Source organism: Mesoplodon mirus (genome assembly GCF_964341445.2).
Source record: "Mesoplodon mirus genome assembly, chromosome: 9".
Classification (NCBI taxonomy): Eukaryota; Metazoa; Chordata; class Mammalia; order Artiodactyla; family Ziphiidae; genus Mesoplodon; species Mesoplodon mirus.
In genome coordinates, this window is record NC_138985.1 from 78,725,759 (window position 1) to 78,751,547 (window position 25,789).

The 25,789-nt window shown below is 39.2% G+C and overlaps 2 protein-coding genes across 3 annotated transcripts in view; both read left to right on the forward strand.

Annotated features, from left to right (window-relative positions):
* IFRD1 (interferon related developmental regulator 1) overlaps positions 1-10,579 on the forward strand; it is a 45,124-nt gene extending 34,545 nt beyond the window's left edge. For both annotated transcript variants that reach the window (XM_082632810.1, XM_082632809.1), the window contains exons 9-12: positions 6,665-6,799; positions 7,300-7,428; positions 7,882-7,977; positions 9,822-10,579. In XM_082632810.1, coding sequence (XP_082488936.1) covers positions 6,665-6,799; positions 7,300-7,428; positions 7,882-7,977; positions 9,822-9,911 — 450 coding nt within the window. In that variant the 3' untranslated portion in view covers positions 9,912-10,579. The remainder of the gene's footprint in view (positions 1-6,664; positions 6,800-7,299; positions 7,429-7,881; positions 7,978-9,821) is intronic.
* A 638-nt stretch (positions 10,580-11,217) lies between these two features.
* On the forward strand, positions 11,218-25,207 carry LSMEM1 (leucine rich single-pass membrane protein 1). The gene is made up of 5 exons (XM_082632811.1): positions 11,218-11,912; positions 12,313-12,444; positions 18,274-18,405; positions 20,518-20,646; positions 24,629-25,207. Exons 2-5 carry the CDS (start codon positions 12,417-12,419, stop codon positions 24,757-24,759), a joined length of 420 nt encoding a protein of 139 aa, XP_082488937.1. The 5' UTR covers positions 11,218-11,912; positions 12,313-12,416; the 3' UTR covers positions 24,760-25,207.
* The last annotated feature ends 582 nt before the right edge of the window (positions 25,208-25,789 follow it).

Consider the following 25,789-nt stretch of genomic DNA (forward strand, 5'->3'; position numbering starts at 1 on the left):
TGCCTCCTTTATCAAAGATAAGGTGACCATATGTGCGTGGGTTTATCTCTGGGCTTTCTATCCTGTTCCATTGATCTATATTTCTGTTTTTGTGCCAGTACCATACTGTCTTGATTACTGTAGCTTAGTAATATAGTCTGAAGTCAGGGAGCCTGATTCCTCCAGCTCTGTTTTTCTTTCTTAAGGTCTTTGTGTTTCCATACAAATTGTATAATTTTTTGTTCTAGTTCTGTGAAAAATGCCAGTGGTAGTTTGATAGGGATTGCACTGAATCTGTAGATTTCTTTGGGAAGTATAGTCATTTTCACAATGTTGATTCTTCCAATCCAAGAACATGGTGTATCTCTCCATCTATTTGTATCCCCTTTAATTTCTTTCATCAGTGTCTTATAATTTTCTGCATACAGGTCTTTTGTCTCCTTAGGCAGGTTTATTCCTAGATATTTTATTCTTTTTGTTGCAATGGTAAATGGGAGTGTTTTCTTAATTTTACTTTCAGATTTTTCATCATTAGTATATAAGAATGCAAGAGATTTCTGTGCATTAATTTTATATCCTGCTACTTTACCGGATTCATTGATTAGCTCTAGTAGTTTTCTGATAGCATCTTTAGGATTCTCTATGTATAGTGTCATGTCATCTGCAAACAGTGACAGCTTTACTTCTTCTTTTCCGATTTGGATTTTATTTCCTTTATTTCTTTTTCTTCTCTGATTGCTGTGACTAAAACTTGCAAAACTGTGTTGAATAATAGTGGTGAGAGTGGGCAACCTTGTCTTGTTCCTGATCTTAGTGGAAATGGTTTTGGTTTTTCACCATTGAGGACGATACTGGATGTGAGTTTGTCATATATGGCCTTTATTATGTTGAGGAAAGTTCCGTCTATGCCTACTTTATGGAGAGTTTTTATCATAAATTGGTGTTGAATTTTGTTGAAAGCTTTCTCTGCATCTATTGAGATGATCACATGGTTTTTCTCCTTCAGTTTGTTAATATAGTGTATCACGTTGATTGATTTGCGTATATTGAAGAATCCTTGCACTCCTGGGATAAACCCCACTTGATCATAGTGTATGATCCTTTTAATGTGCTGTTGGATTCTGTTTGCAAGTATTTTGTTGAGGATTTTTGCATCTATGTTCATCAGTGATATTGGCCTGTAGTTTTCTTTCTTTGTGACATCTTTGTCTGGTTTTGGCATCAGAGTGATGGTGGCCTCGTAGAATGAGTTTGGGAGTGTTCCCTCCTCTGCTATATTTTGGAAGAGTTTGAGAAGGATAGGTGTTAGCTCTTCTCTAAATGTTTTATAGAATTCTCCTGTGAAGCCATCTGGTCCTTGGCTTTTGTTTGTTGGAAGGTTTTTAATCATAGCCTCAATTTCAGTGCTTGAGATTGGTCTGTTCTTATTTGCTCTTTCTTCCTGGTTCATTCTTGGAAGGTTGTGCTTTTCTAAGAATTTGTCCATTTCTTCCAGGTTGTCCATTTTATTGGCATATAGTTGCTTGTAGTAATCTCTCATGATCCTTTGTATTTCTGCAGTGTCAGTTGTTACTTCTTTTTCATTTCTAATTCTATTGATTTGAGTCTTCTCCCTTCTTTTCTTGTTGAGTCTGGCTAATGGTTTATCAATTTTGTTTATCTTCTCAAAGAACCAGCTTTTAGTTTTATTGATCTTTGCTATCGTTTCCTTCATTTCTTTTTCATTTGTTTCTGATCTGATCTTTATGATTAAAAATATGGAATGCTTCACGAATTTGCCAGTCATCCTTGTGCAGGGGCCATGCTAATCTTCTCTGTATCATTCCAATTTTAGTATATGTGCTGCCGAAGGGAGCAGTCTTTGCTATTTTTGTTAAGTTTTTTGAAAGGTGGGGAGTGTCTGGTGGTGGGTTAGTGTGGTTACAAGGTGTTCAAAAAAATTAGTTAAACCATAGGTTGATTTAAATTAGATTTTTTTTAGCACATGTGTGGCATCAAATTATTCAGAGCCTTTTGCTAACATTAATTATTTTGTGTTATTATTAACCTGGAAATCTAGCTATGTGATGAAATCAGCTTGGGAGACTTAGTAAAAATCTCTCTGAAGAGCTGGCTTTTAGGTTGGGTTTTAAAGAATGAGTTGGTGAAATATTAATAATAGCTATTTGTTCAAAGTTGATATGAAGAATTAGTAATCCTTCATTTGTGAGAGCTCCCTTAGTTTACTTTGTGTGTCTGCCATGTATCCAAGCAGGTGAAGAGTGTACTTAGGAGCTGCTCTGCCTGGGTTCAAATTCTGTCTTCCACCCTTATTAGGATGATGTTGGGCAACTTCTCTATGCCTCAGTATCCATATGTTTACAATGGAGATAATAATAGTCACTACCTAATATGGTTCTTGGGAACACATGCCAAGTACAGTGTAAGTGGTAGCAGTTCCTGCACTCTTAACTGAATCATGTATTACCTCCCTCTTGCTAGTACTCTAGTAGTGGCCTTTTAGGAGCTCTCTAGGGTAACTTAAAACAAGACAAGGACTATTTAATGAGTGGAATTATAGGTCTGAGGGCCATGTGATATGCTGATTCAGGAAAATATACCAAAATATAGTATAGTCAGACCTTCCCTAATTTTCCCTGCTCTATCCCCCACCTAAGCTGACAGGGGAAGTGCTTCAGGAGAGAGAGAGCAGAAACAAAGAAAATCTGAAGACTCACAACACACTCCCCGTGCCTTAAATCACTTAGATTTTATATTTCCAGAAAGGACAACCCCACGTGCTTCTCATTTCTTGCCTTTGTTTATAGGATAACTGGCTCATGTAAAAATGTCTCCATACCCTGATGGAGACATTCTGCCTCAATTAGCAGGGAATGAAAAGAATAAAAGTCTTTGTAGTTGAGTAGAGTCAGATAAAACCATTCTAGAAATAGTAGTCAGCACTTTGCGGTGAAGTGGGGAGAGATCAAATTCTGTTTTTTTTTTTTTTTGCGGTACGTGGGCCTCTCACTGTTGTGGCCTCTCCCGTTGCGGAGCACAGGCTCCGGATGCGCAGGCTCAGCGGCCATGGCTCACGGGCCCAGCCGCTCCGCGGCATGTGGGATCTTCCCGGACCGGGGCACGAACCCGTGTCCCCTGCATCGACAGGCGGACTCTCAACCACTGCGCCACCAGGGAAGCCCTCAAATTCTGTTTTAATGTTAGGCTTCCCTGTGATTATTTTTTAACACGTAGGACAGCTGTGCAAGATCCAGCTTATTTCATTTTGTTTACAATCAGTGCTCCAGTGACTTCTGTATAGAAATACTAGATTGAGGGATGATTTTTGTGACCTTAAGCATCTCATCCTGTGTATTTAAACTCTTCTAAAAGTTTTCTGTGGTTTCATTTCATTCTAATGCCACTCAGCCTTTGAAACCATTTAACTTATAGTCATTTAGTATGAAATAATTATCTTTAGCTGACCTATTTGAAGAATTTATATTGTTAGACTGAAACAGGCTATATCATAAAAGAGCTGTAGCATAATGGATGTTTATGTACTGTGTTTTATATATTTTTAGACTATATAAATATATTTTACTTAGGCCTTAAATAAACCTGTGAGATGTGGGTAGTATTAACTATCCCCTTTTTATATCAGAGGACCTGAGACACAGATTGCTAATATAATTATGCCCAAGGTTATATATGTCTAAGTAATGGATGTTTGTGATTCAAACATAGATGTTCTGACTGCAAAACCTGTTTTGTATGACAATAAACTTCCTCATGTAGCTGTAATTAGTACACTGATTTTTTAAAAGTCCAATTCTATGTAAATTCCTCTAAATCTAGAATATTGATATAATAGTTCATGCTTCATAATTTATTGGGCAAATTTATATTTCCTGTCTTACTTAATCCTTAAAACTATCATGTGGTGGGAGGGTGGATATTTTCATTTTACTGGTGATGAAACAGATTCGTAATTTTTAAAACTTGGTATAGTGAGTAGTAGGCTTGAGGTTCTGATCTAGGACTTTTGACCCCGTTGTGTGGCAATGACTGTGCAGTTTTCTTATCATTATTGATAAGAGTTAGGTATTTGTCCCTCTAGGAGCCCATTTTTCATTTGTCCCTGAGTGTAAAGTTTTACTATGCTAAGTTATCCCAAACTTCAGTAAATTGGCTTTGGGGTGCTGTTTATGGACTATTTTTGTTATATTTTATGTTTTCTTTCTTTTTAAAGCACAGGCACTTTATGGAGACATTTCCCTACAGTACTTAATATTTATTTTCACAAGTACTATATTCAACTCAATGGTTCAGACTCCGTAAACTAGATTGAGTTTTATTGATTGCTAAGATTATTTACCATGGAGTTTCTCAACTTCAGCACTGTTGATACGTTGGGCTGGATAGTTTTTGTTGTTGGAGGGGGCGCTGTCTTGTACATTTCAGGATGTTTAGCAGCTTCCCTAGCTTCTACTCATTAGAGGCCAGTAGCACCTCCTGGCAGATGATGATAACCAAAAATGTCTTCAGACATGGCCAGATGTATGCTGGGAGGTAAGATTGTTGAGACCACTAGCAGTAGTTCCCAGTTCTTAGAACAAATTAAGGTAATGCATAAAGTCTTGTTAATTTTTGGTGTATTCTCCCATATATATATTTTTAAATCTTCCATAAATTTTCTTTTTGAGAATAATACAAAAGAACAAGTAGTCAATGAAATGAGTAGAGAACTTCCAGTCCCTGAAATGTATTTGTTTCTAGCAGTAAAATGATTCCCGTTTTGTTATGCTGGAATCAAATTTATTGGAATTTAAATATACAGATCATGTATCTTATCAGCTTTGGTACCTGCTTTTCTAGATGAAAATCTTCTTGACAGGTGTTATTTCCAGCTAACTCAGACATAGGAAGTTGAATCAGAACATTTGAAGAAAACATTTGTTAGAACAGTTAAGAATATACAATCTCTAAAATACTGACAATGAGAAAATACTTTAAATTAAGAATATCTGGGGCTTCCCTGGTCGTAGTGGTTAAGAATCTGCCTGCCAATGCAGGGGATACGGGTTCGAGCCCTGGTCCGGGAAGATCCCACATGCTGTGGAGCAACTAAGCCCGTGAGCCACAACTGCTGAGCCTGTGCACCTAGAGCCTGTTCTCCGCAAGAAGAGAAGCCACCGCAACAAAGAGTAGCCCCCGCTCGCCACAACTAGAGAAAGCCTGCGCACAGCAACGAAGACCCAACACAGCCAAAAATAAATAAATTAAAAAAAAAAGAATGTTAATTTCAAGCTTACTTTCCATGAGTGTAATAATTTTTTTCATTTTAGACGTTAAAAGAAATCATATTTTTGGAGATTGAACAATTATGTATACAGGGTGAAGAATGCCTAGAATAAGAGCTGCTTGTTTTATTTTTTTTATTTTTGGCTGCGTTGGGTCTTTGTTGCTGCATGTGGGCTTTCTCTAGTTTCGGGGAGCGGGGGCTCCTCTTCGTTGCAGTGTGCGGGCTTCTCATTGCGGTGTCTTCTCTTGTTGCAGAGCATGAGCTGTAGGTGCACGGGCTTTAGTAGGTGCAGCATGCGGGCTCAGTTGTGGCATACGGGCTCTAGGATGTGCAGGCTTCAGTAGTTGTGGTGTGCATGCTTAGTAGTTATGGCTCTCGGGCTCTAGAGTGCAGGCTCAGTAGTTGTGGTGCATGGGCTTAGTTGCTCCATGGCATGAGGGATCTTCCCGGACCAAGGATCGAACCCGTGTCCCCTGCATTGGCAGGTGGATTCTTACCCACTGCACCACCAGGGAAGTCTGAGCTGTTTGTTTTAATAGGATAAGTTAAGTGATTGTTACCACCAATGCAAAAAATGTTAAATAGGCATTAATAACTAGAACTGGAGGTGGGCCACCTTCTGGCTTCCATGAGTGTCTGCTCTAGTTTTGGTCAGCTAAAGAACTTGGAATCATCTTTTAGTTTAATGTGGTTGTAAAATTTAATCAGGGAGTAAAAACACCCAAAATAAAGAGACTTTCAAAGTATAGCCACTTAAACTGTAAAAAGGAAGCCCATAGTCAACTTAAGGTCATAGCAAATAGTAATACATTTTGTGGCTTCCCTCCAAAAGGGATTAAAATATCTTCCTTTCTTAAATAATTTAATCACTTGAGTTGTGCACCTGATGTAAATACTCGGTTGCTTATTTGAAATATGGCCAATAAATTAGAAATTAGGTGCTTTAAAAAGCATTACTGATAGCTTGCCCTTTTGGAATAAGAATATTTGGAATTCTGGGAATATGTGCTTTGGGGACTAGGGAGCCAGTGGGTAGAAGCTATATTGGTTTATGTGTACCTGACTATCACTGAACTTGGAAATCCCAGTAATGTCTTGAATACAGTAGGAACACGGTAAGCATTGGCTGAATGCATCTGGTTATACTTGGAAGAGGAATGTTCATTGTTTGGTGGTAGTGTATCATCTTGTAGGCAACATTTCTGGATTAAATTTTTGCATGACAATAAGTGTTTATATGTGTATCTGTGCCAAGATCTCTAAATAGCTCAAAGATTTGTGTTGTTCTTTGTAACTCTGTTGGATATTTCCAAGGTGGACTGTTTTTTGTTAACTCTAGAAGAACTTGGGGGGAAAGAAACAACAAACCACAAACAAAACCAAATTTTTTTTTCTGACCAGGACTTTTTTTACGAAGACATGGAGTCTTTGACTCAAATGCTTAGGGCTTTGGCTACAGATGGAAATAAGCACCGGGCCAAAGTGGACAAGAGAAAGCAGCGGTCGGTGTTCAGAGACATCCTGAGGGCGGTAGAGGTAGGCCACTTAATGCTGTAATAGATACTCCTTGATGGTTGGTCTGTAAACCCCATTTATCTTCCCTTCCTTTCCTAGATTTCTGCTTCCCCCCATTTCACCACTGACTTGTGAGGATATCTTGTCTTTCTGACTTGTCCTGTAACCTACCCTCCCTCCGCCCCTGCCAATCCTAGACCAGTATAAATACCTGACATTTTCACCAAGTTTGTTGAGTGCTTTTGAAATTTAAAAACATTCACAACAAGGTGGTTTTGCCATTAATATTTATCCAAACTTAGTTGTGTCTTCAAGTCTACTACAACTAAGCAAATTCTATACCCTTATACGTGGGATAGTAGTTCCACTTTCTAGTTTATTTATATTTCAGGGATGGAGGTATCGGTTTAAACCACATTATTCATTTCACCATATACATGTCTATTTAGAAATTGTGTTTATGTAGGATCTCTTTAGATCATTTTGGTTCCTCTTACAATTGTTGTTCTTCTATTGGCCAGGAACGGGATTTTCCAACAGAAACTGTTAAATTTGGTCCTGAACGCATGTATATTGATTGCTGGGTCAAAAAACATACATATGACACCTTTAAGGAGGTTCTTGGATCAGGGATGCAGTACCACTTGCAGGTGAGTGGGTGATATCCTTTCTGTATGTTTGCTTTTAAATTAGGGAGGAGTTTTAAATCTACCTTACTTAACTGGCTTTTGAAGTTAGTTTGAATATACAGAATGTTTTCAGCATATGATATGCAAAATAGCAAATTTATTTTTGAAAGTTAAATTGAATAAATATGAAACTCTTCTTTTTGTTTTTGTATTGTGTAAGCCTAGTGGAGCATCTATATGGCTGTTGGAATACTATTGATATCTTTGTAGGGAAGCAGATAGTTTGACATAGCTTTCTTGAATTCAAGGCATTGGAAAACCATTTGGTCTTATGAGAAACAAAGAAAATAAGTGACTTACATTCATATTTATAAGCTCTACATAACTTCTGTTAATCAGATTTCACTTTATGTAGTTAAAAAAAAAGAGCTGATATTTAATACTGAGCCTTATTACCTTTCTCTTTTATTTAAGTCAAATGAATTCCTTCGCAATGTTTTTGAACTTGGACCCCCAGTGATGCTTGATGCTGCAACACTTAAATCAATGAAGATTTCTCGTTTTGAAAGGGTAGGTTTGGTTTTTGTTTTCAATAGAACTGAATGCACAGAAGAAAAGTGGAGCCAAAGCTTTGAATCTGCCAGGTGATAGGTATTTAGCTATGTCTGTGAGATTTTAGTTCTCGTGATGTTTCAGACACAGGGTAGCTGGACTAAAAGTATAGAAACTTCACTGCATTTAGAGTATGGAGGGTTATGATGAAAAATTTTTATCCATAATCCTATTAACATAGAAGCTATTTTCGTCTTTTGTTTCCTTTTGCTCTTTGAAGTTTATATAGTTAAGGATAAATATTTACACAGTGCTTCTTTCGTATCAGGTAACTGAGCCTAAACTTAGTAAGTACCAGATTCATTTTACAAATGAGGAAACAAATGTGCTCAGAGAGTTTGTAACATTAAATAGTGGTTAATATTTTTATTTAACATTTCAAAAACCCTTATATTTTTATTTTTTTTACTAAGGTAAAATTCACATAACATAAAATAAACTATTCTACACTGTACAATTTAGTGGCATTTAGTACACTTACAGTGTTGCACAACTGTCACCACTATCTAGTTTCCAAACATTTTCACTACCTCAAAAGGAACCTTATGTCCATTAAGTATTCATTCTCCGTTCCCCTCCCCTCTTCTCCTCCCAGCTGCTGACAGTCACTAATATGCATTCTATCTCTGGATTTACCTATTCTGGATATTTCGTATACATAGAATCATATAATGTGACCTTTTGTGACTGTTTTTTTTCATTTAGCATAATGTTGCCAGGTTCATCCATGTTGTAGCGTGTCATTACTTCAGTCCTTTTTGTGGCCAAATAATCCTTCATTGTGTGGATATGCCACATGTTTATCTGTTCGTTAGTTGGTGGACATTTGGCTTGTTTCCACTTTTTGGCCTTTTAAATCGTGCTGCTATGAACATATATGTACAAGTTTTTGTTAGAGCACCTGTTTTTGATTCTTTTAGTTGTATACCTAGGAGTGGAGTTGCTTGGTCACGTGGTAATTCTGTGTTTAACTTTTTAAGGAACCACCAAACTGTTTTCTACAGTGACTGTAGTGCATTTTGCATTCCCACTAGCAGTATAAGAGTTCAAATTTTGACATCCCTACCAACACTTTTTTGGTTTTACTTTTGTTTTAAATTATAGCCATCCTAGTGGGTCTGAATTGTTTAATTGTATATTATAAAGAATCTTTACATTATTTTGATGGCCATATAATTGATTGTTGGGTATTTTAAAACTTTTAAATAAATACTAACATTTTTACATAATTTCTCTTTTGAATTATTTCTTGGAAGAAATCCTTGCATGGGACTACAGGGCTTGATTGATTTTTTGATATGCATTGCCAAATTACCTTCCAAAATAATTCTATCATTTTAAATTATTTTCAGTGGTGAATGAAAGCATGTAGTTATTACACACATATTTGACAGCATTGGGTTTTATAATTTTAAAAATTTGTTAGTTTGAATGAAACCTTATGATATTTTTCCTTATTATTTTAATTAACAGCAAAGTTGAGTATTTTCTTCACATTAATTCATGATTTGTCTTTTCCTTGATCAGAATAAATGTTTATATACTTAAAAAATTTTTTTGGCTGGAATTTTCTTGGTATTTTACATGTTTGGCTATTTTTTTTCATACAGAATAGCCATGAACTATAATGTGTTAATTTTCCCCCTCATTCTTCTGTCTGTCTTATAAACATTTAAAATATTTCTAGAGTCAAATTAGTTCATTTCTTTCCTTTGTGATTTTTTTATTTATCTTTTTTTTAACTTTATAAGAATATCTGAAGCCTTAGTGGCTCATCTGTATTTTCCTTTTCTTCATTTCAGCATTTATATAATTCTGCTGCCTTCAAAGCTCGAACAAAAGCTCGAAGCAAATGTCGAGATAAGAGAGCAGATGTTGGAGAATTCTTCTAGGTTTTTAGCATTTGAAGACCACTTTCTAATTTCTCTTTTTTTAAAAAAAATAATTTCTAATGTATTTAAACTCTAGAGACAGTTTTTTATCTTGGGTCAACAGATAGCTTTTGTAGTAGGGGTTATCTTATAATTTAATGTATAGTATTGCAAATGATGAGTTCTGGTTATTGAATATTCTCTGTATAATCAGTAAACATGAATAAAGTGTTTGTAGTGTGTGGTCATTTTCTATTTATGAAGAAAGCAAAAATATAGTATTTCACTTGATTTCATGATGAGAAAAACTATTAACTGAGGTTAAATTTCTTACGCTGTGGTTGTCAGAAATATTGATTATAATGATATAGATATACAAGGTATTTAACTTAAGATCTTAGATGAGTTCTGGATACAATTTTGGGAGCTAGATCTTCTGGAAAAGCTGCTATTATTTTCAATTTTAAATGGAACCTAATAATTTTGTCACTGGGATCAACAAAGGGAATTATACCATGAGACCTTACAGCTGCACTTACAGGCCATTCAGTCCATCTGTTATTCATAATGAATTTGTATATGCCAGAAAATTTGCTAGCCTTGACCTCTGAGGGCAGTAACACTAATTTTATCTGCTATGTAAGACCTTGTGCTCTTTATTTTGAAATAAAGATCTTTTCACACTAAAAGTGCTTCTTTTTTAATAGAAGAAACATTTATGGGTTTGAAGTTCAGAGTTCAAAATGATGAAATGGGGTAGGGAGAGAGTGAAACAGAACTTGCTTTGTATATTTGGAAACATGAAAATAAATGAAAAAATGTAGCAATATATCATTGGCATTCCAACTATTAAGACTATTGCTGCTTGGTTGCCCATGAGGTGATTTTTTTACTTTATGGGAAGTTGTAAGCATTTTGACAATGCATTAGGGTTTTGTTATTATTAAACTTTATATTAAAATTACATTGCACAAGTAATACCTGCAGTTTAGAATTCATAGATTTATTTCTTTATATTAATGCAGAAAATAGTGATAAGAGGGGTGGGGAAGCATGTAGATAAGGACCAAAATAGAGGTATTTTTTCTAAACTAGCATCTCTCTGCCACATCTTCAACCTCTCCTGGAAGGTCTGATGTGCCCTCTTCGTTGAAAATCATTGGCCGGCCTGTGCAACCACTATTGCTTCTGGGAGTATGAGTTCCATCCCTCAGAAACAGTGCAATGGAAAACAGACTTGGAATCTCGAACCTGGTGTTGTGTGTTGTCATCTCTTTATATTCCAAGTAGGTTAGAACCATGGAGAAGAGATTGCAAGTAATATTTTTTTCTAAATTTTCAATTTCATATATGTATATTTTAAAATATTAATGAATTTTTATTAAAGTGATGTATATACATAATAGTATGTCAAGGCTTATAAGGAAGTTAGCTCCCTGTGCCATCCTTTCCCATTTCTCATGAGGCATTTCATTTCAGCCTTTATAGTTTTTTCCTAGCACCTTGGTTTCAGATTTCTAAGTAGTATGCTTACACAGCTATTTCTTTATTCGATAGGTGAAGATTTCTGCCTTTTTACTTTTCCCTTCTCCCATTTTGTTTCGGTTTTTTGTTTGTTTTTTTTGGTTAAATCAGCATCATTTGCATTATAGTGACCATATTTCTATTCATTTCTGAACTAGATGGTTTACTATGCTTACATTTCCATTCTCACAGGACATCTTGTCTTGGTTTTACACACACATCACTCACTTTTCCAAAATAGTCCCAAGTAAGTTTGTAAAATTCTTCTTTAATCTATCTTCCACATGGTCAAAGCCCAACAGAGTACTTGTTTCAGTCTAGACTAACTTCTCTCTCATCTTAGTATACAGCTGTTTCCTGAGACTTCATCATCCTGGGATTTGTTTTCCTCTCACGAGTTGGATTACACATCTGGACCCCCTGTCTTCGTTATTAGGTTACTTTCCTGTTAAAGTGGAACACTTCCTTCAGTAACTTCTGGAAATGAGTGTGTGGGAGGTCAGTTATTTTGGAACTTTAAATGTCTGACAGATACTTTGGCTTGGTATATAAAATTCTAGGTAGAAAACCAAATTAAGGATTTTGAAGGCATTGCTCTATTAAAGTGTTGCTGCGATATCTGATGGGATTTTAATTTCTGATTTGTTTCTTTTGTTCTTTGAATCTGTCTCTACTGTTCTAAAAGCAGGTGGTACTGTGCTTTGGTGGACTCTGGCAATCTGGAAAATACTAAGTTCTTGACCTCCCCTCCCCCTTCACACACACATACACATTTTCTTTGATCTGGAACTCCCATGAGATACTAGAGCTGCTGGGTTGAGCCTCTGGCCTTATTTCTTTTTCTTGGGAGATTTCTGTAACATGGTTTTCCAGTCTTCTTATTGCATTGTATTTTCAGCTAACGTGAAATTACCTGCCTGTATTTAGCTCCATACTTCACTTTTGCCGCCAGTTCCTGAGCCTGCCTGAATTCTGCAGGGTCTGTCACCTCACTCAGCAGTGATGGTCCTCCGGAGGTCTGCTAAGGCAGGTACCAACCACTCTCTCCTTCCCATATTTGATACATTTGTTGAAATCTTGCTCAGTGTTTCCTCCTATTTTTATACTTGTGGTTTTATAATTTTTATTCTGCCTTTTTACTGGGATTTTAGGAGGAAGAAGATATAAGTAAGTGTTAATTTGTATATTAAATTTATAGACGGGGGCCTTTTGTCAAATTGATGGGTAGTTGCTAGACAGGATAACTGGGGATTCAATGTGAAAGAATGCTTGAGTTTTCTTCAGAGCAGTAAAATGGTATATGAGAGACCAATTCATTCCTTGCTTCTTGGTTAATCTTGCTGGCTTAAAGGAATTTAAAATGGTCCCTGCCTAGTAAGTTCTTCGAGGTTCAGTCATTAATTTTGAACCAATTGGTATCTTTGACTCAAGTCTTTGGTAGCATGTTTTAATTTCCTGGGAATGAGATATAATACTTGAAAGAAAAAGCAAGAAATACTTGAAAATATCCCCAGGTTGAACAGTTCATGTGAGAATACCTATTTTCTTTTTGTGACTCAAAACTCTTCTGGATGTGGCCTTTCAGATACAGAGTAGATAAAATGAGGTAGGTTGTCTTGTTTTGTTCTTCACTGGTTCTCCAGAAGTCTAACGGCTCATGAGCCATAAAAAATCTCATCCCCCTCACTGGTGTAAAATAGGGTTGAATTCAGACTTTGGCAGGAGGAGTTGCTTAGTCTCCATTTTCCTCACCTTTGAGGTGGAGTGGAGGTGACAGATACTTCAAGGGTTTGGTTTACAGGAGAGAGAAAAACAGTGTTCAAAATGAGGCCATCCTATTATTTTTTCAAAGAATAGATGGTTTAAAACAGATGAGGTAGTTGGGAGATTAAAGCTGAATATGATAATTAAAATAATAGCTAACAAACATTCTCATTTTCCAAGAAATTTGGTATAGCTTTTAATGTATTATATGCTTCTGAGAAAAAGTTACTAGTTACATTGCCTTTCTTCATGAACTGGTCCTCAGGTATAGATAAAGCTTTGAAAGATGACACTCTTTTCCCCCAAGAGGAGAGTGAGGTCCATACTGAATACAGACGTAAAAGGAATTTTGTGGAGCAAACATTTTCTAATTGACGTGCAATATGTCTCAAGGATGAATTAATGTCTGTCTAGCGATGGCAATGGAGGGTAGGATTATAAAGGGTTACGTATCCGTTTACCACTTAACCCTCAGTATCCTGCTCGGATAGTCAGGGGGTGGGCTTGTGGTATAGTCTACTCCTCACTGTGCTGCTTTTATGTACCCCAGAGGGCAGACGGTCCTTGGCATGTGTGAGAGGGAACCATGTCAGAGGCTGACATTCCTGAGAAAGGAGGACGCATTAAAAACTCACAGAATAAAGCCTTTGAAAAGGAAAGAAAGTTGATGAGATAAAGTGCTTCCATTGCCGGCAGTGGGGGCACTGGGTCTGTAGCCATGCAATCTCCCACGCACAGTCCGCTTCTGTAGCTACTGCAAGCCCTAGGTGTCCTCTGATCTGCCCTCATCCTGGTTAGACGGTCAGCCTTATTCTTTTCCTGTTGACTGGAGTCCTGTGCAAGTTAGTTGTCAGAGTGGCAGCTCCAGCCTGCTACCCGATATTTATATATGGGAGCACCTCCTGGCAGAAGTGCAGGAACTGTGTCAGTTTACACATCCGCCAAATAAGGACATAAATCTCAGTCCAATCAGAACCTCATCAGTTACCAATTAAATCAAGGCATGGTGGTTTTTTTTCTTTTTAAAACATAGTCCCAGTACTATATTTACTAAAAACCTTAGGCACTATGAAAAAAGTCAGTATTTGGAATCTTACACTGCTTGGCTAAGTTAACACTAAATATAGACCAGCAGTTTCATGCTGGGGTTTATGGGCTTTATAGGAGCACCATGTGCTGAAGGGAGGCAAAGAAAGAGCTATAGAATTTCTAGAAAGTCATTATAGTTGCCTCTGAGTAATTTGTTTTTCCTGGTAACCTAGCAGTCAGAGCTCACATTTTTGTAAGTAATTTGCATGCTATTACTCTACTGAGACTGAATTATGATTTTTGAGGCTGGGATGTTTTTTGTTGCATGTGCTGTGTGCTTTTTTTTTTAATTTTTAAATTTATTTTATCTTTGGCTGCGTTGGGTCTTCGTTGCTGTGCGCGGGCTTTTCTCTGGTTCTGGTGAGCAGGGGCTACTCTTCATTGCAGTGTACAGGCTCCTCATTGCGGTGGCTTCTCTTGTTGTGGAGCACGGGCTCTAGGCACACAGGCTTCAGTAGTTGTGGCACGTGGGCTCAGTAGTTGTGGCGCACAGGCTTAGTTGCTCCGTGGCATGTAGGATCTTCCGGGACCAGGGCTCGGACCCGTGTCCCCTGCATTGGCAGGCGGATTCTTAACCACTGCACCACCAGGGAAGCCCTACTCTGTGCTTTTTTAACTTTTGATACAGATGATTTAGACTTGATTTTAAAAATTACTTCCTGGATGTGAAGAGGCACTGACTCTGAAATGGAATTATAGAACAAATTACCATGACTTGCTCAGTAAAGCTTCCTATTAGCTTTGAATTAAATCCTATTATAACAATTTTGATTTTGTGGCAAGCAGTGCTGGTTTGAGTTATTTCTCTGGTTCGATACTAAGCACCTATGGGAAAAAGTAAAGAGCAAAGCAAATTTTCATAGACGATGATATTGGTCAGAATATTTATTAGTAGGTAGTCAAAGAATTCTTAAATGACAAAAAGAATCAGCTGTTAGCATTGATCTAAACTGGAGGAAAATAAAATTACTTACATATTTCAGCTCAAGGTATTAGAAAGGGTTCCATGAAAAGGATGCTACTTTGGTTGGTCAGTCTTACTTAATGAGCAAATTTGCACACCGCAGTCAAGAAGGAGGGTCAAGTTAGTGCAAGGCAGAATTTAGTAACACTCTGGCTGCTTCAGCACTGCTGGTTGTTCCCAGATGCTCTCATGTGGGGATGCAAAGATAGCAACAACTGAGTGTCAAACAGCTATGGGTCCTGGCTTGAGGGCCATGTGATCTTGTATCCATTTACTCACGGGGTCATTTGCAGGCTCTTGACGTCGGTGAACCACACCCAACTCAGTTTTTTCTAGTGGCTCTTTATTTTTCATTTGCATGTTGCATTTAATTAAAAATGCATTGAAATAGCATCTATTTACATTGTGACTTTACCCAAATGAAGAGATTTCCGTTCAGAGCGCTTCAGAGTTCACACTAAGTTGTTACGTTAATGCTTCTGGGTTTGATGTCGCATTGAATCACCTTTTGAGTTAGCAGCAAGGCCAGTAGTTTGGAGATTTTATTAGTCGTGCAGCTCTTAAGTCAGTTTTATAGCTATGATTTTCTAGCTAGTCCTCTACTTTGTAAACACTGATTTAAGCCTCAGTATGAGATTTAAGCAATAGTAATTACATCCCTAGAGGGGAAGCTAAGGCTCAAGGATGTCAAGTCAGAGATCCAAAAATGAACCATGTGTCAGCCACCAAGCCTAAAATAGACGCTGTGTCTGGAATGATGATCCTATGATGGGACACAACCTTTATGCCTCATCAGATATTAGTGTTTGGGATAATATATAAAGAGAGGATAAAATAGAAAACATTTTTAAAAGAATAGGAATCTGTGACCATGCATCAGTCAACACTTTTGGTTTTATCTGTAAAAGGATGAGATTTGATTGATCTCTAAGGCCCCTCTGTTCTATATGCTGTTACTTTTTTTTTTTTGTCACTTAAAATCATTCCCTTAGGAATGATCCATGAAGTATATTTGGAATTCAGTAATATCTATATCTAAAGTGCTTCGGTAGTATCTTACCTAAAATATTCAGGGATTTAAGTGTTCTTGTTAATTAAAATTTCAGCATAACTGAAATACCCTTTTAGATTTTTGCTTTGAAAAAAATTTAACTAGTTCATGACTTTTCGAGCTCACTGTTTTTCTTAGCTAGGGTTCTGGGGGAACATTCTTTTTTTTTTACAAGTACTAGTAGGTTTTTAGTTATTACTGGGAAATTGTTCGGTCTTAATATTTTAGTGTGCAGTTTAATCTGTTTAGTAAATGGCTGATACTTTTTTTTTTTTCAGATCTTCTATAGGTGTTCATCTTTTTTTTCCTGAATTTGGTTTCTCCTAACTCTAATCATATTTGCCTTCATTCTGTAGCTGGGCATTAAAGGAAATTTTTAAAATGTTAAGAGGAAGTCAATAGTGTGTTGCCACATATAGGCAGACGTGAAGTTTTCTGCACTGCTTTTACTAAAGTCCAGATAGATACGACACGAGGATTCTTAACCTCGGTTTTATGTTAGTGTACTTATTATTAACTGCCTCAAATTCTTTTGGAAATAGTGAGATTTAAATCCTAAATAAAATATTTTAGGTGTTCCAACTTAACATAAATCACTGGCTTCTCAACTTGGCACTGGGCATTTGAAGAATAGGATTGGAGATTACCCTATGGAGTGTTCAGTCAATTGGGGAAATCAAAGATGTAGGCAAATAAATGCGATAAAATAGAACAGATGTTCTGATAGAAGAATGTACAGTATCCAGCAAGGGCACAAGGGAAAGACAGGTTGATTCTTAATGGAGGTGAGGTTTGAGCTGAGTCTTGACAAAGGATTCGGGAAGTGTGTGGAGAAGAAAGGTGGCACAAGGGAAGGGGCAGTGAACTCTGAAGTGTGAGGCCTGCTTCCAGCCCAGCAACTAGCTTATGTAAGATCTTGGGCATTTACCTTCTGAGCTTCAGTTTTCTCATTTGTGGAAAGGATGGGGGCTAGATGAGAGCACGTCTAAAATCCTTTCCCAATCAAAAAATCCCACATCCATTATTAGACTCATTTTATGAAAAGAGGTAACTGTGAAGGAGAAAGCTTTGATAGCAATCGGAATTTGTCTTCCTAGAACCTTCTTTTCACATAATTAAAAGGTCACAAGTTCTCTGTTGTGCTAGAGGGACATCTTAAAATAGAACTTTTTAATCCATTCAGATTTTTCAGTGTAGCTTGAACTTGTGCTCTCATTAGAGAATATTATCTTCAATGTAAACCACAATTTTAGAATTACTTATTATGTAAGTGACCGCACTCTAAGGAAACACAGAAGGAAGAGACCTGAGAGGTCCTGAAGTTTAGCCTCCAACAACTGCAGTATTCATCTCCGTACTCAGTTTGCTAATAAGATTTTTGTCTTGAGGTCTCAGAGCCAGTCTGTAATGACTAAAGGATACCTTTAAGGTGGGGACTCCTATACTATATTGAGGGAGAGTATAAAAAGTATAGTTTTGTATTAAAGCCTCATCAATTAGAATGGTTCACAGTAACATTTTCTTCTTCTATCAGGATCTTTATGGCCACAGGCTGCCTAGCTTAATTTTATCTTTTTATGTGTTTATACATCGTCTTCTTGCACAAAGGATTTGAGAAATCTCACCAGAATACGAACAGTGTAATAAAGAGAAATATTCAAAAATCAATTACAAAAAATTAAAAGAGGCCCAGGGTAAATATAGACAGAATTGAGAAATCTGAGCAGGAAGAAAGAGCAAGTGCAGATAAGCAGGGTATTAAAGCGTTAAAATTGGGAAACACACTTGACTCTGAGCTTCCTGGCAAGCAAAGCAAAAAGAAGACATGTTGTCCCCAAAAGGAACAGCTAAACTTTTCTAGCCTTTCATTTGGCAGTAGTATGTGTGGGTGGGTCTTCACATGCCAGCCCAACTTCCTGTGGGCTGTAATCCGTGTGAAGGCCGGCTCCCCAGCCCCGCCTCTCGTGTTTAACAGCAGTGTTTTCTTCCAGGGACAATGAATCCTTCTTCCCAGGACACCGGCTCTGGCGGCATTCCTGAAGATAGAAAGCTTTATGTTGTGGATTCCATAAATGACTTAAACAAACTAAACCTCTGTCCTGCCGGATCACAGCATCTGTTCCGTATGTGTGCCTTCCCAGGCTTGGCCGCCCGTCCGGGCTTCTAGGCCACCTAAAAATAGCGAATGCTGAGCTGGACCTGTGGTCGTGGGCTGGGGGCGGGGTGGGCATTAGGAAGCCTCCGCGTTAGAGATGCTGTTTAGTATTAGGCAATTTTTGCTTTTGTTCTCTGAATACTTGCCAGGCTTGTGGGCTTTCTTGGCTCTTAAGCAAGATTTGAACTCTTGTCTTTAAAAGTTCTGAGAAGTTCCCTGTGGAGTTTCTCTACCTGGAAAGCGGTGGAGGCTGCTGAGATGAGGCTTACTCATCCCTCTTGGCCGCTTTTGTGCCTTCTAGTGACCACAGCCAGGTCACCGAGGGTGCCCACTTTCCTAGAGAGGTCTTACTTCATAGCGGATTGTTCCACACGTTTATCTAGTTTAAAAAAAATCATTAAGATTTTGTTGGGCAAAAAAGTCAGCTTCATTTTTTTAGATTACAGATTGCCTCAATTAAAGCACTAGAAAGAGGAGGAGGAAAACAAAATAAAAGACTGCTGAATACTAAATACTACATGTGTATCTTGTCCCCTAAATATTATAAATGAGTTCTATCAGGTTATTCTGAGCCCCATCTTTTCTAGCTTAAACGCTGACATTCCAACGCAGGTGATAAATGCCCACTTGCTGTTTGTTTCACATGCGCTCGAAACTCTTACTGTCCCAATTTTATGTCCATTATTCCCCTTCTAAATCTTTGTGTTTTTATTTTATTATTTATTTATTTATTATTATTTTTTGGCTGCGTTAGGTCTTCGTTGCTGCGCGTGGGCTTTCTCTAGTTGCGGCGAGCGGGGGCTACTCTTCATTGCAGTGCACGGGCTTCTTGAGGTAGCTTCTCTTGGGGATCATGGGCTCTAGGTGCATGGGCTTCAGTAGTTGTGGCATGCAGGCTCAGTAGTTGTGGCTCACGGGCTCTAGAGCGCAGGCTCAGTAGTTGTGGTGCACGGGCTTAGTTGCTCCGTGGCATGTGGGATCTTCCCGGACCAGGGCTCGAACCCGTGTCCCCTGCATTGGTAGGCGGGTTCTTAACCACTGCACCACCAGGGAAGCCCCCTTAATCCTTTTTGAATTCTTGTTTTTCTCTTCATTTTAATTTGTTCAGATTTTCACCTGTTTTTACTGCAGTTGGTCTCAATAAATGCAGGTGTTTGGGTGCCGGCTTATGCCGTGGTTATGATTAGCAAGGAAAAGCTCTGGAGGGTGTGACACAGGATGTCCCTATAAAGCACAGGACCTAAGCCCCCATCTCTCCATAATCAAGTAGCAGAGGGTGTGGGACTGATACAAAGTAGGAGGGATTACAGAAAGCAATTCAAGGATCTCCATTACCGCAAGTTTCTGTTATTTCTTTTGCAATTTAATTTGGGTGTTATTAGGCAAATAGGCCTTACAAAACAGTGACCAAATGCAGACAATTCATGGTTTGGGTGAACCAAGCTGTTTTATAAGCATGGTTGCATTTTCAGTTCAACTGTAAAACACTTAAGAGAACCTTGCTTCCAGAGCGTGTCCATCCTGGAAACAGCTTTTAGAAACCAAATTACATCAGGGTCATTTTGATGTTGTTGTTTAAATGGATATAAGCATAACTGGTTATTTTTATAGGACATAAAGTTTTCTGGGAGATATCTCAGAGTGTTCAGCCTTTCACCCAGAGTCAGTGGCCCACAGCCAGCTGTGTTTTATTCTTGGCTCAGTTTGGGAAAAGGGCAATAGAGCCTCCATCACTCTGAACCCTTAACTTCTTTATTCCCTGCCCACCACCCACCTCCCCCAAGCAAAAGAAAAATCCAAGTCCAGCTACATCAGTGTTAACACGATCTTCAAAGAATTTTCTAAATAGGGGCTGAGGAGATAGCTTGACCTGACTTGTTCTTTGGATACTGATATAGAAGAAGGTGAAAAATTCTCAAAGAGCACCCGATCCAAAGACATTCCTCAAACATAAGTCTCTTTCCAGAGTGATCAGAGGGAAAATGGGCATATCCCTTACATCTCTCTCTCTCTTTCTCGCTCTCTTTTTTTTTTTAATGCTGAGGAGTTTTTGTCTTTGTTGTTGCTTGTTTCACATTAGCTCTAGAGGAGAAAATCCCGGACATCGGCACTAACTCAGGAAGTGGAAACCACAGTCTGTTTTTGGTGGGGCTGATCATCGTGCTGATTGTCAGCCTGGCACTGGTTTCCTTCGTGATATTTCTGATAGGTAAGTACCATCGACACACTTTTCTTCACTGCTGTGCACTTACTTTGTAGCTGGTTGTTTAGCTTTGCTCCGGTAACGAGGCAGAGCTTCCTGGCAGTCAGTGCTGCCGCTGAAGGCTGAGGGGGCGTGAATGCTTAGGGTACCTGCTGCTCTGGGCCAGGCCGCTGGGCACTCATAAGCCCTCAGTGCCAGGAGTTCGCAAACATGGACATTAAATGTTTCTATAATGCTTTAATTTCTCACCTGGAGTCCCTAGCTGCCAATGGTAGGCAGCTTATTCTAGCTAACTCGGGGTTTTCTTCATCCAACACATGGGTTCTCTGTGAACTCAGGTCTATAATTTTCAGTCACAGTCAGGTTCACCCCCTCTTCCAGGTTCCCTCGCTTCCCTGAAATCCATTAGAAGCACTAACTGGGCTTGTGCCAGGGCCCAGAGGCAGTGCTGGGATGGGAGGAGACTGCTCCTGTCTGACACCGCCCAGGCTGGCATCCTGCCTGCCCTTGGCCTGGGCCCTGCGTGTCCGCCCTTGAGTGGTGACCCAGGCTTTCCTACACAGCCCCTCAGCCAAGAGATCCCCTGAGGTCTCAGTGCCACTCTCCTCTCTGCCTCAGGTCCGGGAGGGCTGCTGTCCATCCTGAGGCATGTTGCCCTTTCAGGAAAGCCCACCAGCATCCTCCCTGAGCTGTCCTCTGCAGACCACCATCTGGGGTTACTTCAGTTCCCTCCCACCCCTCTTAAGAGTGGACGGAGCCTGAGAGAAGGAGTCATGCTTTATACCCTTTTGGTTGGATCCACCACACTGTCATTTCTTCTGCCCTATAGGCCTTGTAGCCTTCAGAACTCCTAAATGAGAGGTGGATCCCATGTCTCTGAAATGCCTCTATTTCAGATTCATTCAGGATCAGTGGAGGTAGTGTAGCAGTGATGGTGATGGGAAGTGGGCAGAGGGCATGACTCTTACAGCTTCTAACCCCTTTTCCTCCCCCAAACTTCATCTCTCTTCCAGCTTAAAGGTCTCTTCCTGGTATAGGTTTCAGAGCTGGTGCAAAGGGGTGATGTTTAATTGCTTCTTTGTCACCCTGCTGATGCCCTTTTGCACTTAGAAGCTACAGTGTGAACCCTCCTTACAATAATGGTGCCCTTGCATGTGATTATTCTTTGGAGGAGGGTGGCCCTGAACCTGCAGGAAAGAGCACATGGATTACTCTTCTGAAATGTTATACCTCATAAGTTGATGCTCCAAATACCATCCTGCCTCACCTGCCTGGGAAATGACTAAGTTAAACTATTGAGAAATTTTAGGTATGCCTACCAACTTGGGAGCAACCCAAAGGGACTGCTGTTTTTTGTGGGAAAATAAGTAGTAAGATTTAGGGCAATGATAATTAAAAATGTTATGTATTGGGTGCCCACTCTGTCCCAGGCACTGTGCTAAGCATTTATGTCTGTTTGCTCACCACCTCATAACAACTCTGTGGTGTAGGACCTATTGTTATTTTGGTTTTATCAATGCTGAAACTGAAGCTTAGAGAGATTAATTAATATGCCCAAGGCCAACAGACAATGGTGCCTAATCAGGGCTCAGAGACACCCCTGCCTGACATCAAAGACCATTCACTTTATCACCATATTATACCCCGTTGTATGAATAGGATTTATTTTATGTTTGCTTCTAGTGTTTTATATTGAGGGCAAAGTCATATCAAGAAACAGAATGAAGGGACTTCCCTGGCAGTCCAGTGGTTAAGACTTTGCCTTCCAATGCAGGGCATGCGGGTTTGATCCCTGGTCGGGGAGCTAAGATCCCACATGCCTTGTGGCCAAAAAAACAAAACATAAACGAAGCAATATTGTAACAAATTCAATAAAGACTTTAAAAAAAAAAATGGTCCACATCAAAAAAATCTTAGAAAAAAAAAAGAAAGAAAATGTGAATAAAGAAGTGTCTTTTTATTGGACAATTACTCTTTGCCAGACACATTAAATTCATTATCTTAAGTCCTTACTCTACCCTTCAAGGTAGTGTCTAATATTTCTATTTTACCGATGAAAGACTAAGGCCCAGAGAGTTTAACTCTCCACATTTATCCAGCTAGTCAGAAGCAGAACTGGGATTCATACCCTGAGCTGTCTGCCTCCAGACCTCCCTGGCCCTCCACTGCCTGTGTTGAAGTAATAATAAAGGCTTCCTGTGGTTTTCAGGTAAACCTTAGCCCAACCTAAGACCAGAGTTGGCACAGGCAGCTATAAATGAACTTGGCCTGTGCTCATCCTTAACAAGGAAACCGTTTTGCTCTCAGTGGGGTTCAGTGCCAATTTGTGTCATTTTAACTGAAGTGTAAGAACTTATATTCTTTATAACCCTGACATTTTTATGCAAGAGAAATAAGGCTATTTTTTTTTCCTTTTTTTTTTTGCGATATGCGGGCCTCTCACTGTTGTGGCCTCTCCCATTGCGGAACACAGGCTTCGGACGCGCAGGCTCAGCGGCCATGGCTCACGGGACCAGCCGCTCCGCGCCATGTGGGATCCTCCTGGACCGGGGCACGAACCCGTGTCCCCTGCACCGTCAGGCAGACTCCCAACCACTGGACCACCAGGGAAGCCCCAAGGCTATTTTATACTGATTACATTGAATAAACTGTTGGGCCTTGTGTTTTTGCCACAATCTCTGTCCTAAAGAGGAATAACGGACAGCAAGGATAGGTTACCGTGGATGCCTACCTGCCTCTGTAACAGTTTCCAGTGGCCAAGCAATGTAGATATGTGGGATGTGATGCAAGTATTGCCTTAACTTAAAAAAGGGTTCTATGGTCAAATGAGTTTGAGAATTGCTGGGTTAGTAATACTTAAGGTATTTTATTTTACTTCTTGTGAATTTCCAAAAGGCAGGTCAGGCATGATTTTTCTCTAACGTTTTTGCATATAGAAACCTTTTTCTCTTTTGGAATTTAACTTGGAACCACTGTATTGTGGAACAGACTTAGTCCAACATGGCTGCTACTTCATTCTGTGTTTGACTAATGTAGAATGTTCCCAAGAGGGGAAGTATGTCACATGCTATGGATTTATTTGTTTCACACTTTTCTCCAGAAGCAAGTGGTATCTCTTCCTGGCTCTGCATCAAATCTCAGTTAAAACCTCTCTGTCATGTCTTGGACCATAATTCATCCAACATAATTTTTCAGATATGGGAGAAAGGCAGCTTCTGGGCAACAGTTTGTCCCAAGCCTGGAAGGTGAGGCTCTAACACTTTCCCACGTTAGTTTTTGGCTAAACCCAGTGGTATGTTACCACCATCATTAGTTCCTGAAAGATATCTTGGAAAAAACTTGCCTGCAATGGAAATGATAAGGAGCTCACATGTTAAATACTGATTTTGTGCTGCTTTTCTTGGAAATTTTAACTCATAAGCAGACCTCAGAGTATTCCATTCCCTGACTTACTCAATAACCAGGGGTTCTATTTATTTTGGAAATATGGACTCTCTGCTCTCAGGGTGGTCTGAGGGGGATTATTATACATTCATTATGGGCTGGTAATTTAGAACCAGGAGAGCTGTGTATATCAAAGTAGTCTGGAACCCAAAATATCCCACCTCCCACATGTGAAGTGAAAAACCTTTTCTGAGAATGGGTCTCAAAATGAGACAACATAACAGCCACTTCTGTGGGAATAATCAGACGCTGGTGGTTTCCTTCGGTTGCTCACAGCAGAGTCTTTCTTAGCGAAAATCTGTGTGGAGTCTGCCAAAGGTAGTCAAGTCTTTCACCAAGAAGTCGTAAAAATAATTCACTTGATAGGTAACTTCAGTCTTCATCAATTTCTCTTCTGGGCTTCTGGGCTGCGTGGGATACTGGAGCAGGGGATTTGCCAAGAGGGCCTCTCAGCTCTCGAGCCGAGCACCCCAACGGGGCTCTGATGAGTGCCGATGGAATACACTGGAAGCCAGTGTAACACTGTCTGTTTTTCATTTTAAAGTTCAAACTGGCAACAAGATGGAAGATGTGTCAAGAAGACTAGCAGCTGAGGGAAAGGACATAGATGATCTTAAGAAAATCAACAGCATCATTGTAAAGAGACTCAACCAACTGGACTCTGAGCAGAACTAAAGGAATGATCTTCCAAGAGCAACTGCTAACACCTGAGCTTCTCACTGTCCTGGGAGGGTACAGGGTTAAGAACCGACCAAGGGCGTATCTGCAGGCAACAAAAGGCCAACTTTCCACTACAGGGATGGGAGCAGCTCCAAGGCAAGGGGGGCTGGGGACAGCCGCCAGAAGGGGGCTGATTTTGTGGTAGGGTCCTTCAGCTTTCATGGGGTTAAAGGTGGCTGGCATGGAAGAGAACCAACAGGAAACAAGAACGGGAATTTGGCTCTATGTACAGCTTCTTTTACAAAAGGAGCTTTGGCACCAGAATAAGTTCACTGTGGCCAGTAAATTTCATGGCACCTCATGTAACTTTATGAACTCCCTTGAAAGCCTAAGGAATTCATTGAATTATTTGTGTTCAAGGGAATCAGGTGATAACTCTTTGCAATAAAATAGATTCTGCTCAGGTGATTACACTTTGACTCATTTCTCCAGGGACAGGGGGTGGGCGACCTCCAAGCTAGTTGCCTACTTGTACTTGCTAATAGTAGTTATGTGCCTATGGTAGGGTGGGGTTAAAAGAGAGAGCCCTATTTATTCAACTAATGTTTATTGAGCTGCTGCTTTGTACAAACCACCATACTCGGGAGAAGCTTACATTCAAGTGAGGAACAAAGGAGATGTATAGTTATATATAGATAGATAAGCTTTTTGACTTTGTTTCTGATGGGAAAGAAATCCTTCAGTACCCTGCTGATTAATTGTGAGGAAATCTGATAGGTTTATAGCCTTTATTAAACTACAGTGGGAAACCATATATTTGGAACCTGCCTTGTTTTAGCACAAAAGGTAAGGCACAGAATTTATGAAATTGGATATGTTGTGATATAAATCAGCTTTAAAAGCATGAGTCTTAGAAAATTTTTTATTTAATATAAATATATTGTGTAAGTGTTGTGTGAAGTCTATTGCAATTCTATCATTTTGGGTTCATCGGAAACATCTGGGTTTATTCTAAAGTTACACACATACATAAACACACATTTTA

Coding starts and splice junctions, on each gene's coding strand:
- LSMEM1 (XM_082632811.1), top strand. CDS start 12,417: ATGGTCCTCCGGAGGTCTGCTAAGGCAG. Junction 18,406..20,517: donor CGGATCACAGCATCTGTTCC/GTATGTGTGCCT, acceptor GTTTCACATTAG/CTCTAGAGGAGAAAATCCCG. Junction 20,647..24,628: donor CTTCGTGATATTTCTGATAG/GTAAGTACCATC, acceptor TTCATTTTAAAG/TTCAAACTGGCAACAAGATG.